Source organism: Monomorium pharaonis, chromosome 11 (genome assembly GCF_013373865.1).
Source record: "Monomorium pharaonis isolate MP-MQ-018 chromosome 11, ASM1337386v2, whole genome shotgun sequence".
Taxonomy (NCBI): Eukaryota; Metazoa; Arthropoda; class Insecta; order Hymenoptera; family Formicidae; genus Monomorium; species Monomorium pharaonis.
In genome coordinates this window covers 14,119,859-14,134,206 of record NC_050477.1, presented here as the reverse complement: position 1 = coordinate 14,134,206, position 14,348 = coordinate 14,119,859, and the positions used below count along the sequence as shown (strand labels likewise).

The following is a 14,348-nucleotide window of genomic DNA, read 5'->3' as shown; positions in this document are numbered from 1 at the left end:
CAATGAAATTATAATTCATTAACTTTCTTGGCGCAACTTTCAGTTACCATGCATACAAAATTTACTACAAATTATAGTTATGTGATATTATTCTAGACATTCACTTTGTAGTTCAATTTTTTTTACAGTTCATAACATTTTTGTAAAATGACAGTGCATTTTTTATCAAGTAGATAGATGATACATATCAATTCGTATATATAGTTAATTAAATAATAATCTATTTAATGTGATATATTAATATTCAGGTGGATATCATTATATTTAATAGTTCAATCTCCTTTTGTCTATAGTGTTTTGTTGTATCAGCCTTAACACAATACATGCATTCCTACATATAATTATTTCTATTATAATATCTATTATTTTATGTAAAAAATAAGATCACACTAAAATACAAACATAGTTTCATATAAATTTTCTATTTGTTATTGAATCTTTTATATAAAAGTCAAAATGTGCTTTTTCAATTTTTGTTTTTTTTTTCAGTGTACACACAAAAATTTTTATGATATTTTATTATTCGCATAAACTACTTACTATAAATATAACTGTTCTTAACAATTATAACACGTGTAATGTTATCTTCGTACAAAATTATTGATATAGTATGTTACTGAAGTTTAGATATTTTGCATATATATGTATATATAAGTTAAGCTAGCTGCACACGATGTTTGTTTTTGTGCTGGACTGCTACATTTTTGAAAATGGATGAAAATCCACCAATTAAAACAGAGTATTTCCATCCAGCAAGAAATCCAGCATAAAAATAAATATCATGTGCCACTGGCTTTACTTCTTAGTGATCAAATATTTTATCAATTTAAACAAACTGAAATCAAATTTTTTAATATGTAATTATAATATTTGTTTAAACATATATCTTATTAAACATATTTTAAAATATTTTTCCATTAAATACATAAAATAGTTGAAATATCAATTGAGTAAAGTAAAATATTTTGAAGAAGCTTTAAGGCAGATACATAATTTAATGGAATTTAATACTTTAATAAAACACTTTAATAAAAATCTATTGAACTACAACAGTGAATGATCGCTGTTCTACATTTGTAATTTTATGTGATAATTATTAAATCAAATATAATTAATTGTGCCCATCTGTCCAATCTTTTTTTCTTTTGACATGATGTTTTTCTCTTTTTTTTTCCCTTCGTATCAGTTTTTTTTTCTGTGGACATATCATAAGAATTTACTTAAATATCTTAACCGCTTTCGAATGTAATGCATGATGATATACACATTTGTAAGTTTCTTGTAAATTGTTAATTTTTCACAAAAACTTACAATTTGCAAAATTATATCTCACGAGGCCATACTCTATACTTTTCGTCTACAAAATATTAAATGTATGAATAATGTGTATGTTTAATTGGAATTAATAAAAATGTAATAAATTCCTTAACTAAAGTAAAAAAAGTGCAATATGTAGAAAAGTAAAGTGAAATAAGATATTATTTTACAATTCTATATTTTTTAACAGTATAGATATTTATTATGGCCAAGTGTCAATACTAATGTATCTAGATATCATATTTTATTATATTCAAGAAATAAAAAATAAATATCTTATTGTTAATTTCTTCATGATTTTAATTTATTTTGTTGCCGAGTTCGATTATATAGATACATCAGATTATATCGAAGTTAAGTTTCATTACAAGTTAAATAATAATTACGACTAAATTATATTGCCATCTGAATCATATGAAAGAAGGACCAGTAAATTATAGTCTTTAGTTTAATTTATTTACTCGTTGAAAAATGTTATTTGAAAAAATTATTCTGAAGGAGATTGAACAAAAAAGAACCATGAGCGAAATAGTTTACAAATGTTCAAGTAAATTGTTGATATATTCTATATATATGCATATGCATAAATATTTGGATTAATTTTACTTTGATGATAATTTATTATGTATGATTCAAATACTTCTGGTCTTTCCTCAAATTATTATAAAATGTATGAAAAATTTAGAAACCTCCAGAAAGTTTAGAAACGTTCAAAGAAATGTTCTTTATCTACTGTAAATTTTTTTTTATATTTTTGAGAAATTATAAAATTGTTATTTATATTAATTTAAAAAAATTGAGAACACATATTATGTGTAATTTTTTTTTTACTGAGAACTTTTCTTTGAGCGGCAAATAAGAGCTATCATATATGTGACTTAAAATAAAAACTTACCTTTGCAAAATGTTGTCACACTTTAAAATGGTCAATATGGCATATAGTAACCACGTCTGTAACTCCTGCAAAAAAATCATGAAGTTTATAAAAGATAAATTGCTCTTTAAAAAAACATTGTAGAAATTGCAAATATATTCGGTACACAATAAACAACCAAATAAAAATTACCTAGGTCGTCTTGTAGGTCGGTAACCAAAGTATGCACTACCGCGAATAATTCCTCTTGCCATACCTCGATAGCCTCTTGCACCTCTAGGACCCCTGTAAATATAAGAAATAATGAAATGTTGATGCTAGAAGATTAAATAAATTTGAGTTGTGTGTGTGTGTGTGTGTGTGTGTGTGTGTGTGTGTGTGTTTATAACTTATGTTACGCGCGCGCCCGCGTAACATAAGTTCTAGTCAACTGAATCAGAGACAGGGAGAATGGGAAGAGGCCGAAAATAAGCAATATCTAAACGGAAAGATGAAAGAATAGTCAGAGAAGTTAAAAAAATTTAAAGATTACTGTCAAAGAAATTCAAGAAAACATTAACCTTAATGTTTCTGACCACACTGTCATAGACTTAATGAAGCAAATTTTCATAGCTGGTTTGCACTTAAACCTTTCGTCAGTGGAAAAAAAACTCGCTTGCAATTTGTTTGAAAGTATATACAGTACTGGCCAAAATTATATCACCTTTAGGTTTTTTAAGCATAACTTGTTTTAAAGCACGGATCTTTATCAATGTTTTGATGGCAAGTATACCTTACTAAAGAAATAACTTTTCATTTATTTGAAATCTCTGAAATAATAAATTTTGATCGCATCATAACAAGTACATACAAATGCTTTAAAAATAAACAACAAATCCATAATTTATATTGTACAACTCTAGTACTTTGCAGCAAAATCTTGGCATCAATTACAGCTTGGCAGCATGACACGAAAAACAAAGATAGCAAAAATATGCGATTTTCAGAAAATTAATCAAAAATTTTAAAATCATGGTGTATTTTGCCAAATCTTATTACACTCCATGCACAAGATGCGCCTGTTACTAGATGTCTACTATAAAATTTTTAGTGTATTCGATGCACCTTGACAAAAGTTATACTTAAAAGAGATGATATAATTCTGGCTGGTACTGTAAATATGTTATTGGACTTTTAGAAAGATTCTATGAATAGAGAAAAGCAAATGAGTTATTTGAACAAAAAAGTGGATTAAAAAAACACTGGGAACTTTTTTAAGATCGTTATATTCAAAAAAACTATAAAGCATTGTGGAGAAAATATTTAGAAGCCTGTTCTTAGTCCCTGCACTACTGCACTGGTGCAATAAGTTAGAATGAGACAAATATATTTTTTCTCATTCTAACTTATTGCACTAGTACAGCAGAGCAACGATCAAGAACAAACCTATGATCTGAAGATGTTTTTTATAAGCAGGAGTAAGAAATCTTGTCGAAATTGATAAAATTATGACGACAGATGTTTATATTAATATAATTAATGAAAATTTGAGGGAATCTTTGCTGAAACTCGAGCTAGAAAATAATTTTATTTTTGAGTAAGATAATGACCCAAAACACAGCAAAGAAAATTCAAGCTTTTTTTCGTTCCTGGCAAATCAAACAACTTGAATAGCTGCCACAGTCTCTAGATTTAAACCTAATCTAGAATACATAGGCGATTCTATACAATAAGATAAATAAATCACGACTAACTTAAAAGAAGTTCTATTTTGTGCTACAATTAGCATGGAGAAATCTATTTGACTCACAATATTTGAAAAATTTGGCGGAAAGTACCAAAAAATACCAAAAAAACTTCAAAAAATTATTAAAAGAAATTATATTAAATATTAATTAAAATAATATTGTTTTTATGTTAAAACTCTATATTATCTTAAATGGCTTTTTTATTTTGTAATTCTTAAATATTTAATTTTTGTAAATGAATCTTGTATTAAGTAAAAAATTGATTACTTTTGAATTAAAAACATATAATTAATAAAATTTTTAATTTTTATTGTAAAAAGATCTCTAATACATTTTGTTTTATTTGTGCAAAGTAAATGTCTTAAAGACAGTTTTTTATTTTTGCCAGTCACTGTGTGTGTGTGTGTGTGTGTGTGTGTGTGTGTGTGTGTAAATGTGTGTATAATAATTGTTTAAAAGTTTATATCATTTCAAGGGATGTCGTATGATTTTGTGTAAAAGCACTAGACTCGTGACACATCAGGAGTAGATTGAATCCACATCCCATATATATATATATAGATTTCGAAAAGATCATTTTTAGTGGAAATTACAGAGAACTTTTTAGATCTAGGTATGTATAGAAACTGATATAATTTTACTCATTCCAATTACTACTACATATTACTTATACTGTTTTAAAAGTTATAATTACGATTATTATTTATAATCTTATTATTTATAATTATAGGATTTGAGGTAGAAAATTACCTGTTTGTCATAGAGAAACCAGGTTTATTTGTTCTCTTGGGCATTACTTTAATTTGACGTCCTCTGAACATAGATTCATCCATGGCCATTGCAGTTTGTACAGAATCGCGTTCGGCAAATTCGATATAAGCAAATCCTTTAGGGTGACCATCGAACTTATTACACAGGATTGTCACTCTATTGACACTACCACAGCCATGAAAGTGTTGTTCTAATTCTTCTGCTGTAGCGCCATAGTCAACCTGCGTACACAAAAAAATCAAGTTTTGAATCTTTGCGATTTAGTAAAATATTTTATATGATAATGCTACAGATTTTAATCATATATTAATTACAAACTTACATTGCCGACATAAATAGATCGATTATCAACTTCCATTTTATCTTCCAATGACATATTTAATGGACTTGCTAAAATGAAATAAATATGTAATAAACATATCTTACATTATACATAACATTTTCATCATGATTTTTGTAAAGTACAAAATTGTAAAGTAAAAAATAATTAAAAACATGGTATAATCTGCACATTAGCTGATCTGGAAGCATTTGCAGAAAAAAATTTGAAGTTTGCTGTTTGGGCTTGTTCAACAGAAGTCAATATATTATCAATTATTTTTACTTTTTTGATTAATTTTCAAAAATAAAATTGCATTGAATTAAAAAAATGTGTTGAAAAGTAGATTAAAAAAGAAATTAAATTTTTTTCAATCTTTGGTATGACCAGCTAGCGACATACGAATTGCGCTATTATTTATTATCTTTTATGAAAATAAAAGTAATAAAAAAGTTTAATTTTGTCGCACCATGTTATCATTGAACATAATTAAAGTGTCTAGTTTTCTTTCTGTAAATATTTTCTTGTAGATAAAAAAAATTTGTAAACTTACTAATTCCAGGTGGACTGCCCATGTTCATCTGCTTATCTACCTCAGACTGGAGTTGTTTTAATTTCTCGGCTTCCTCTTCCATTTCCCTTACTCGTGCTTTAATCGCTTCTAATTCCTAAAATACCGATAATATTTTATAAATCAAATATAAAAGGGATTTTGTTCTCGTTATATATACTATTGAAAAAAAAGCAACTAATTACAGGATCATCGACGTTTGCTTCACCCAATTCACGTTTTACGCCATCACACTGCATAATAGTGTCTCCATCTTGACCATTTTCAAGACCATCAAGACCATCAATATGGTCACCAGCTAAAAGATCGGATTCAGACATTTCTGAAATGTGACAGTAAAATGGAAATTATGAGAAATTAAAGATTAATATAGTATTTAAATTAGTAGTTAGCTTCGCAAGCATAACAACATTATCATAGAGCTATATTTCCACATATGTTAAGCATTATTTTAAGAAAATAAAATATAATTAGTAATATTTAATACTCTGTAAAAGAATTTCTAAAAATTCTATATCACTTAACTACAATTTAATACAGAATAGAGAATTTGTTATTCATGCACAAAAATATTTATTAGAAAAGATGATTTAAATAATATTATAAAAACATAACTGTTTCAGCTCAAAATTTTACCATCAAACCCACTCAAAACATTAAAGAAATTGTCACGATCAAATTACATCATCTTCTTAAGGTCCATGGTAAAATTATTGTTGTCCATATGAGCTTACATTCACACAATTTACAAACTGGATGGTATCAACTATTGTGTGTATCCTTCATTAATGCATTATGTAAATAAATATTTAACAAAATTTTATACAAATTAGGATCAGCAAGTGACCCTGAAAGTAATTTTGCATCGTTAAGAGAGAATTGTTAATTTCATTAAATAAAATATAAAATAAATAAATAAATAATTGAAACTTTGTCAAAACAGTAAAATGTGGTCCAAAATTAAAAATAAAAATGTATACATATTTAAAAAAAAGAAAAAATGTAACATCTCTATTTTATTTATGTACACATTTAAGGATTACATATAGAATTAAGGTCTAAAAAGATTATCTTTATTCATGTATACATCTTTAATTTTAACTACTTGGAGTCACATTGTTTTATCCTGTCAGGACAAAATTTTAATTATTTATTATTTTATTTAATTCAAGTAACAATTCTCTCTTAATAAAATTATTTTTGAGACCTCCTAGTAAGTCATTTACTAATCTTATATAAAACTTCCTTCGATATTTACTTAAATAACACATTAATTAAAGATATTTTCTTGAATTTTTGGTGAAAACTAATGATGGCAAAATTTTAAGTCAATACATCTATTTTTATAATATTAATTACATCCTCTCTTCTAATAAATATTTGTGCGCACAAATAACAGCATCAACTTTTAATTGCTTATTTAATTGTAGTTACACGTTCCAAAAAAATTAAATTTATATACATTTATTTATATCATGTGTAATAATACTTTCTGTTTTAAAGTAAAAAAATAAACATATGTAATAGTAAAAATATATTACTTCTTTATTCCTCATTTCCTCTATCACACAACACATGCAGATATAATTAGTTATATATCAATTATGTTAATTATATGTAACCGTATGGCCCAAGCTTAACTGAATTATATGTCTATTTCTGTCACTCTAAATTGAGTTTAAGCTTTCAGTTTAATTTACTCTTTATCTTTTTATAGTTTTAAGAATGAGAAAAAATAAAGAGCAAGTTAAATCAAGAAGTTGGCATAAATAAATACAAATCGTGCATGTTCTGATATGTCCACGTACTTTACTATACACGATTCGGCAAAGATATTCGATTAGATGATAGCTGAAGAAACAGACAATAGAACGGAGACATATGAATATTTAATTCGCTTGAGAACTCGCAACGAGGAGTTCGTATACCGAGGGCTGAACAAAAATTGCAAACGCTCTCAGCCCGAGATGAATGCGATCAGCGTGCATAACTACGTAATAGCAAAGCCGGGAATCAACTTAATCAGTAAAAGACCGACCATGCACCTAGATAGCCTGTTCTACTCTTCAAGGGATTTTTGAAGAATTTTCCTACACGAAAAGAGCCGACAGATACGTATTACTATCGCATTTATGGGGATAAGGAGAAATGTACATACAGACGTATTATATGTAGTGAGCGTGCGAAATATCAACGTATCGCTTCAGACCGACCTGTACCGCTTGCCGATCCGGTATCACGAAAATTAGTAAGCGGGAGGGTGACGCGACCACCATGCAAAGAGCGAATTCAAAGATTTTCAGGTTGACTTGGCCTAACTTAGGGCTGGTTTCCATTGACGCATACGTTGTACTTCCAGGGCTACCAACTCGTCGTATCCGACAAGTTAGGGCCACTTGCATCAAACTCTGGCCGGAATTCATAGTCGAATCTTATTCAAGTTCCAGCTTAAGCACGATCTTGAGACGTCAATGCTGTTATTTCATTGGTTAAGTAAGTCTCAAGTTGGCTCGAAGCTAGACTTAAGACAATGCTTGAGCTTAAGATCGGTCTATGAATCCCGTCCTCTGATTAACTTAATCGTTGATTAGTCCATTGAACTTGACCAATCGTATTTGTCGTTAAGCAAAATTAACAAATACGATTGGTCAATTCCAATGGACTAATCAACGATTAAGTTAATCGAGTTTGGTGCAAGTGGCCCTTATATGCTGCTTCTCTAAACCAATAGATTTGTTCGCGTTGCTTGAAATCCCCAAAATTTTTTGTACGAGACAAGATCCTTTCTCTCTTTTATTATATCTAATATCTGTTCCTATTGCCTATTGTCTGGCATTTAGGCTGTCCACGTTTATTTGGTTTTGTTTCATGCTATACCCGTAAATTTTACAATTATATACATTTATATTTTAAATCTCTGTTTTATGCAAATGTGTATAATCGTATTCTATAAATGTGCAATACCATATACATGATATAAATTCAAATAATTGATTTGATAAAAATTCACTCACCGATTGCTGCCGCTGCTCCTGCTATTGCTACATTCCTTTTCTGATTTTGATTCTGAAAATGTGATAAATATTATTCCTAAACTCAAACACAAAAGCAGGTAAAGAAATGTATCACTTGAAAAAATAATATATTTAATATCAAGTCGCTCCGAGACGTCGCTTTCTGCTATTTTCGAACCGCACATTATAATAACGATCGATCGCCCAATACTTTATTCGGCAATTCCAATATTACAGATAATATATCACACACAAGTAAAACGTAAACCGCGCGCGAGAATTTCACTTGGCGCAACCGTTACATTTGAAAAAATACGTGAAAAGCACGTCGAGGCACACTAAACAGAAGTAAAGCAATTTTCGCTCCTAGAGTTTTGTATCTCTGTATGATTGCGCGACGACTAGTAAAGTTTCATTATTCGATCGACATTCCACCGAACGGATTGCGTACCCTCCTTGAGCGAATACGCGCACATGAAAACCTTGCCCGGAACGAAAATCAACATGGCACGAAAGTGGCGTGACGTCACGTAACTTCGTAGAAACGCAGGCCGAGGAAAGCGGTGAGAAAACCGTTTGAACGAAAATTACGCGTCGAGATACAACGAACGGAGATAAATTTGTTTCGAGAATTTTGTATGCTCGCACGACGACTAGTAGCACTTCACTTAACTGGCATTCGCGATATTCTACCGAACGTATCCCCTTCGAGAAACACTTCACTCGAAACTGAAGGCAAACGAACGATGCCGCGCTTTACACATGAATACTCTGCTACGTATGATCTTACATGGTTCGCGTATCGTTTGCTGGCACGACGGCACTCTAAACACAACACCGTACCTGGGGCTCGATTCTTGAATTCATTCGCAAGAGAAACGTATTCGCAAATTCTGTTCTTACAGAAAAGTTAGAAATTTATTGGATATCGTATGGCTTTTAACCAATAAACTTACAACTTTCTGTTAGAGCGAGTATTTGCGTATACGTTTCTCTTGCGAATGACTTCAAGAATCGGGCCCCTGCGCACAATGAATTCTGAACACGCGAGATACGCACGGAGTCGACAGAATGTCCGATCGGCGCTGGAGTGGCGTACGTGACTGCTGGCAGGCAGACTCGGCGAGACTCGGCGCTAGTCGGCGCCACTCGGCGTCGCTAGACGGTTGGCTCGCCGCGCCTGCGCCGAGTAGCGCCGAGTCACCGTACGCCGCTGCCGTCGCCATGTTGCTCCGCGCTCCAGCGCCGGTCGGACGTTCTGTCGACTCCGTGCGTATTTCGCGTGTTCAGAATTCATTGTGCGCAGGTACGGTGTTGTGTTTAGAGTGCCGTCGTGCTAGCAAACGATACGCGAGCCGGTAGAATATCGCGAGTGCCAATTAAGTGAAGTGCTACGAGTCGTCGTGCGAGCATACGAAATTCTCGAAACGAATTTGTTTCCGTTTGTTGTACCTCGGCGCGTAATTTCCATTCAAACGGTTTTCTCACCGCTTTCCTCGGCCTGCGTTTTCACGAAGTTACGTGACGTCACGCCACTTTCGTGCCATGTTGATTTTCGTTCCGGGCAAAGTTTTCATGTGCGCGTATTCGCTCGAGGAGGGTACGCAATCCGTTCGGTGGAATGTCGATCGTGCCAATAATGAAACTTTGTTAGTCGTCGCGCAATTGTACAGAGATACAAAATTCGGGGGAGCGAATTGCTTTACTTCTGTTTAGTGTGCCTCGACGTGCACATTCAAACGTTTCTTGGCGTTTTTTTCGGGTTTCGTTTCGTGACGTCACGCATCATACCACTTTTCTGCCATATTTTCTTTTTTGATCCGCCGCCAATCAGACGAGCCGTACTTTTCACGTATTCAAACGTAACGGTCGCGCCAAGTGAACTTCTCGCGCGCGGTTTACGTTTTACTCGTGTGTGTGATATCCGTAATATCGGGATTGCCGAAGAAAGTATCGGGCGATCGTTATTAATGTGCGGTTCGATTCGAAATAGCAAGATGATGTCAACAGAAAGCGGGATCCATGGAGCGACTCGGTATTAAATATATTATTTTTTCAAGTGATACATTTCTTAACCTGCTTTTGTGTTTGAGTTTAGGAATAATATTTATCACATTTTCAGAATCAAAACCGGAAAAGAAATGTAGCAGTAGCAGCAGCAGCATTAGCAGCAGGCAGCGACAGCAATCGGTGAGTGAATTTTTATCAAATCAATTAATTGAATTTATATCATGTATATGTGATATTGCACATTTATAGAACACGATTATGCACATTTGCATAAAACAGATTTAAAATATGAATGCATGTAATTGTCAAATTTACGGGTATAGCATGAAATAGAATCAAATAAACGTGGACATAGCATAGAAGAGACCCAAAAAGTCATGCACATTACCTACGGGATTTATAGATATTTGGCTACATAGTTCAATGTGCACATTTTATGCACATAGAGACGCTGATGGATGAAAACATCTAAAACAACGCAATGACCGCTCTCAGATTCCTCTCTGGTTATACAAACTATATAGATCTTATATATTTCTATAGAGATATACTAAGATATTTTTTTATTCTTCCCAACAAGGTCACGTATTTTTCTAAATGTGTAAAGTTCAAAGACTTGTGTATAAATCTTTTGTTAATATTAAATATCACATTATAACAATAGTTTAAAGGTACAGTTTAATTGAATTACTTTCAGCATTAAAAAAAATTCTTAACATTTTAAAGTTTTTTTTTTACAAGTGAAAAAATAACATGAAAATTTGTAAATTTGGTAATATGTGTATTTGTAATTGGGTAAAGGTCATATGGAGTCATCTTGTACAAGATGTGGTTTTTCAATGATTACTTAATAGTATAATTTATATTAATTTATAACTTTCTTTTGTGTACACATACAATATTTATAAAATATTTGTTTGCATATATTGATAAGTTTCTTCAACATGGATTAAAAAAATACTGGCACAAATAGGCAGTAACACGTGTTTTTCATGTTTGATAAAACTAAAATTGATATTAATTAACCATTCTTTGGTAATATTGTACCGGACTTTTGATGATGACATTATTAATGTCATTTTTGCATACAAGTTTCAAAAATGCAGTGCAGAGAACTTCTGGGTCTTTAATAGATATATTTTTCATAAATTTCTCTATTTCATCTTGAGTTAACGAAACATGTAAAAGGTTTTTGAGTGCACTTGTATCAAAGTCCTTGAAAGGACAACCACCTTCATATGTTGCTCCACTGATAGCCTGTAACAGTTTCAATGTTCGAAAAAAGTCAATAATTTTAGTAATAAATTTTATATAGATTAGAAAAGAATTTTTTTTGCGTGCGTGTGTAAAATTTTTATACTTACGCAAATTCTGTTACAGTCAGGTGTTCTGTAATTTCTCCTCGATCCTTCTAAACCATACATATGCCTGATGCTGTATATGAATTTTTTTTCATTAGATTGCCAATTATGTGAACATCCTGAGGTACAAGTATGCGGCTTGGAATACTCTTGTCTCCAAAATACGATTGAATCTTCCAGCGTCATTCCTATCTCTTTCAGAAAGAGGCTGTAGTATAAACGCGCATAGTGACTAAGACGATGTCTACTTCTTAGCAGGAAATGCAAATGTTGCATGCACAATGGGAATTTCTTTGCTTCTGTATCTATATTATCAATAGTTATTTCTCCATGTGGAATACCTTCTTCAAAGAGATAAGTTTGAACTTTCTCATTTAAAATGTAGAATCTAAGATCATGTTTTACAGTGTGTTGTGCTTGTCTCTTCATGATATTTATTTCAGTAATTACGTAATTACTGAATAATGATTGAAGTACTTTTTTCCAACTTGAACAATAGGTGATAACATTGCCATTATTAAGGACTAGTTCCCTTTCTTTCACTAGGTCTGATACTATTTCAAATCTCACTGAAATATACAACAAGAAATATTGGTCTTTAGTTAACTTATATAAAAGTGATATTCATACCTTCATATTGAAAATCATTGCAATCATGACAATTTGATACTAGATGTTTAAAAACTAAAGGCTGCAAATAGAATTTGCATAATTCAATAAGAGTTAAGTCAATTGCACTTTTCTCATTTTTAAATATTTGCAGTTTCCATGTAATTTGCTTTAATAATTTATGTAATTGTCTAGGTAATATATGATCTAGTCTATGTTTAAACAATAATGATTCTTTGGCTATCCAATATGCACATAGATCTGACGATGTGCAAGATAATAGTCTAAAACAGAAAATAACAATAATTTAATTATAATGTAAATTTACAATTCTGAAAATTTTAATTCTTTTACTTTGGATATATGTGTTTTTCCTTATATATTATTTATGTCTTTTAAATATTTAAATTATATTACATTTAATTATGAGAGATTCTATAAAATTGTAACATACACTTACCGTAACACAAAGTGTCCAATTTTATCGTAAGTAGAATTTTCTAATAAATATTCAAATTTTCCATCAAATTCATTAGCAGAACCTTCATTCAGAAGTCTTAAATAATCTAATCTAGTCAAAATACATTCTTCCAAAATATAAAAAGGTATCTCACCATTTGGTGGTACAATATAAAACATGTCTATGTCTACGTCAATCATATCACATAACTTTAAGTTTTGTTACATATAAAAATATACAATACTTGTAAAAATGCTTTAAATTTAATTTTGTATATATAATTTTTTTCTCTGGAACAGTGATAGAAAGCTTTTTTTTTTCTTTTTCTGTATGAAGTTATTTTCTTTATGAGTTATCTCATTTTTTCAAACATTTCGTATAATCATTCTTTTGTTTTATGTTACATGTGCATCACATACGATAGCATTTTTGTTCAATTTTTCCAATTTATTTCATCTTATTCACTATTTTTTACGATGAATTATATCTGTCTCTATTATTCATGCGTAATATTCTTGAAATTGTCATTTCTTCAGTTTCTTATATGATAATATAAATAAAGTAGAATTCACAACACTATATAATCACTATTTGTGATGACATATTGACATTCATTCATTTGTTTGCACAAGCATGGAATGACTATTATTAAAGACCTGCCAGTCATACAAGTCGCGTAGCTTAAGAATCTGAACGCCCTCTCGGTGTTAGATATTTTAGATAAAGTAGCGGGAAATCAGAACTACAAATTACTTTTTAAAAAAGCGAAAAACAAATATAAGAAAATATTGATTTTTTAATTTGCTAAAAAAACTGTTATTTTTAAGTTGCATGCACTCTATTCAGTGTAATTTTGATTGTACATATAACTTAAATATATACAAGATATTTTTTACAACTCCATTTAGAATATTTTTGTTTTATAATGTAAAAAAAAAAATAAAAATTGTTTTAACCGGGCAAATATTATGATAGGTTTTTTTAAATTTTATTATTTTACGAGATTTTGGGAGCAATATTTTTTTTAATGCAATGACATTTTTATTAACGTCTTTTATAGAAATACAATACTGAGTAGCATTAAATTGGCCAGTAATTATTACTTATTTTGAGCATTACAGATGCATTCTAATAATGGGATAAATATTAATTACTAGCCAATTTAACATTGTTTAGTATTACATTTTTATAAGGGGTAGTTAATGTGGTTCATAACAAAATAAATTCAATTATTTTATATATATATATATATATATATATATATATATATATATAAAATAGAATGTGACCTTAAACGTAAAAAAATAAAATGTTC

At 30.3% G+C, this 14,348-nt stretch overlaps 2 protein-coding genes across 4 annotated transcripts; both read right to left on the bottom strand.

Moving 5' to 3' along the window:
* Positions 1-2,212: 2,212 nt before the first annotated feature.
* LOC105839273 (polyadenylate-binding protein 2-B) lies at positions 2,213-7,926 on the bottom strand. 2 transcript variants are annotated; one of them, XM_012685457.3, is made up of 7 exons: positions 7,793-7,926; positions 5,765-5,901; positions 5,562-5,676; positions 5,012-5,079; positions 4,669-4,910; positions 2,384-2,476; positions 2,213-2,277 (listed from the first exon to the last, which is right to left on the bottom strand). In XM_012685457.3, exons 2-7 carry the CDS (start codon positions 5,897-5,899, stop codon positions 2,244-2,246), a joined length of 687 nt encoding a protein of 228 aa, XP_012540911.1. In that variant the 5' UTR covers positions 5,900-5,901; positions 7,793-7,926; the 3' UTR covers positions 2,213-2,243. The 2 variants fall into 2 exon arrangements, with proteins under 2 accessions (XP_012540911.1, XP_012540910.1); XM_012685456.3 differs by having other exon boundaries at positions 7,738-7,895.
* A 3,442-nt stretch (positions 7,927-11,368) lies between these two features.
* LOC105828277 (probable DNA primase large subunit) lies at positions 11,369-13,986 on the bottom strand. Of its 2 annotated transcripts, XM_028189678.2 has the most exons (5): positions 13,034-13,986; positions 12,595-12,857; positions 12,306-12,533; positions 11,968-12,158; positions 11,369-11,860 (listed from the first exon to the last, which is right to left on the bottom strand). In XM_028189678.2, exons 1-5 carry the CDS (start codon positions 13,231-13,233, stop codon positions 11,621-11,623), a joined length of 1,122 nt encoding a protein of 373 aa, XP_028045479.1. In that variant the 5' UTR covers positions 13,234-13,986; the 3' UTR covers positions 11,369-11,620. The 2 variants fall into 2 exon arrangements, with proteins under 2 accessions (XP_028045479.1, XP_012521981.1); XM_012666527.3 differs by having other exon boundaries at positions 11,968-12,533; positions 13,034-13,984.
* Between the last annotated feature and the right edge of the window lie 362 nt (positions 13,987-14,348).

Bases quoted from the DNA above. Each gene is read 5' to 3' on its own strand.
- LOC105828277 (XM_012666527.3), bottom strand. From the start codon at position 13,233: ATGATTGACGTAGACATAGACATGTTTTATATTGTACCACCAAATGGT. The intron at 12,858-13,033 runs GTAAGTGTATGT...TTTCTGTTTTAG, and splicing joins ATTGGACACTTTGTGTTACG to ACTATTATCTTGCACATCGT. The intron at 11,861-11,967 runs GTAAGTATAAAA...AAACTGTTACAG, and splicing joins CTGACTGTAACAGAATTTGC to GCTATCAGTGGAGCAACATA.
- LOC105839273 (XM_012685457.3), bottom strand. From the start codon at position 5,899: ATGTCTGAATCCGATCTTTTAGCTGGTGACCATATTGATGGTCTTGAT. The intron at 5,080-5,561 runs GTAAGTTTACAA...ATTTCATTTTAG, and splicing joins GGGCAGTCCACCTGGAATTA to CAAGTCCATTAAATATGTCA. The intron at 2,278-2,383 runs GTAATTTTTATT...ATTTTTTTGCAG, and splicing joins CGACCTACAAGACGACCTAG to GAGTTACAGACGTGGTTACT.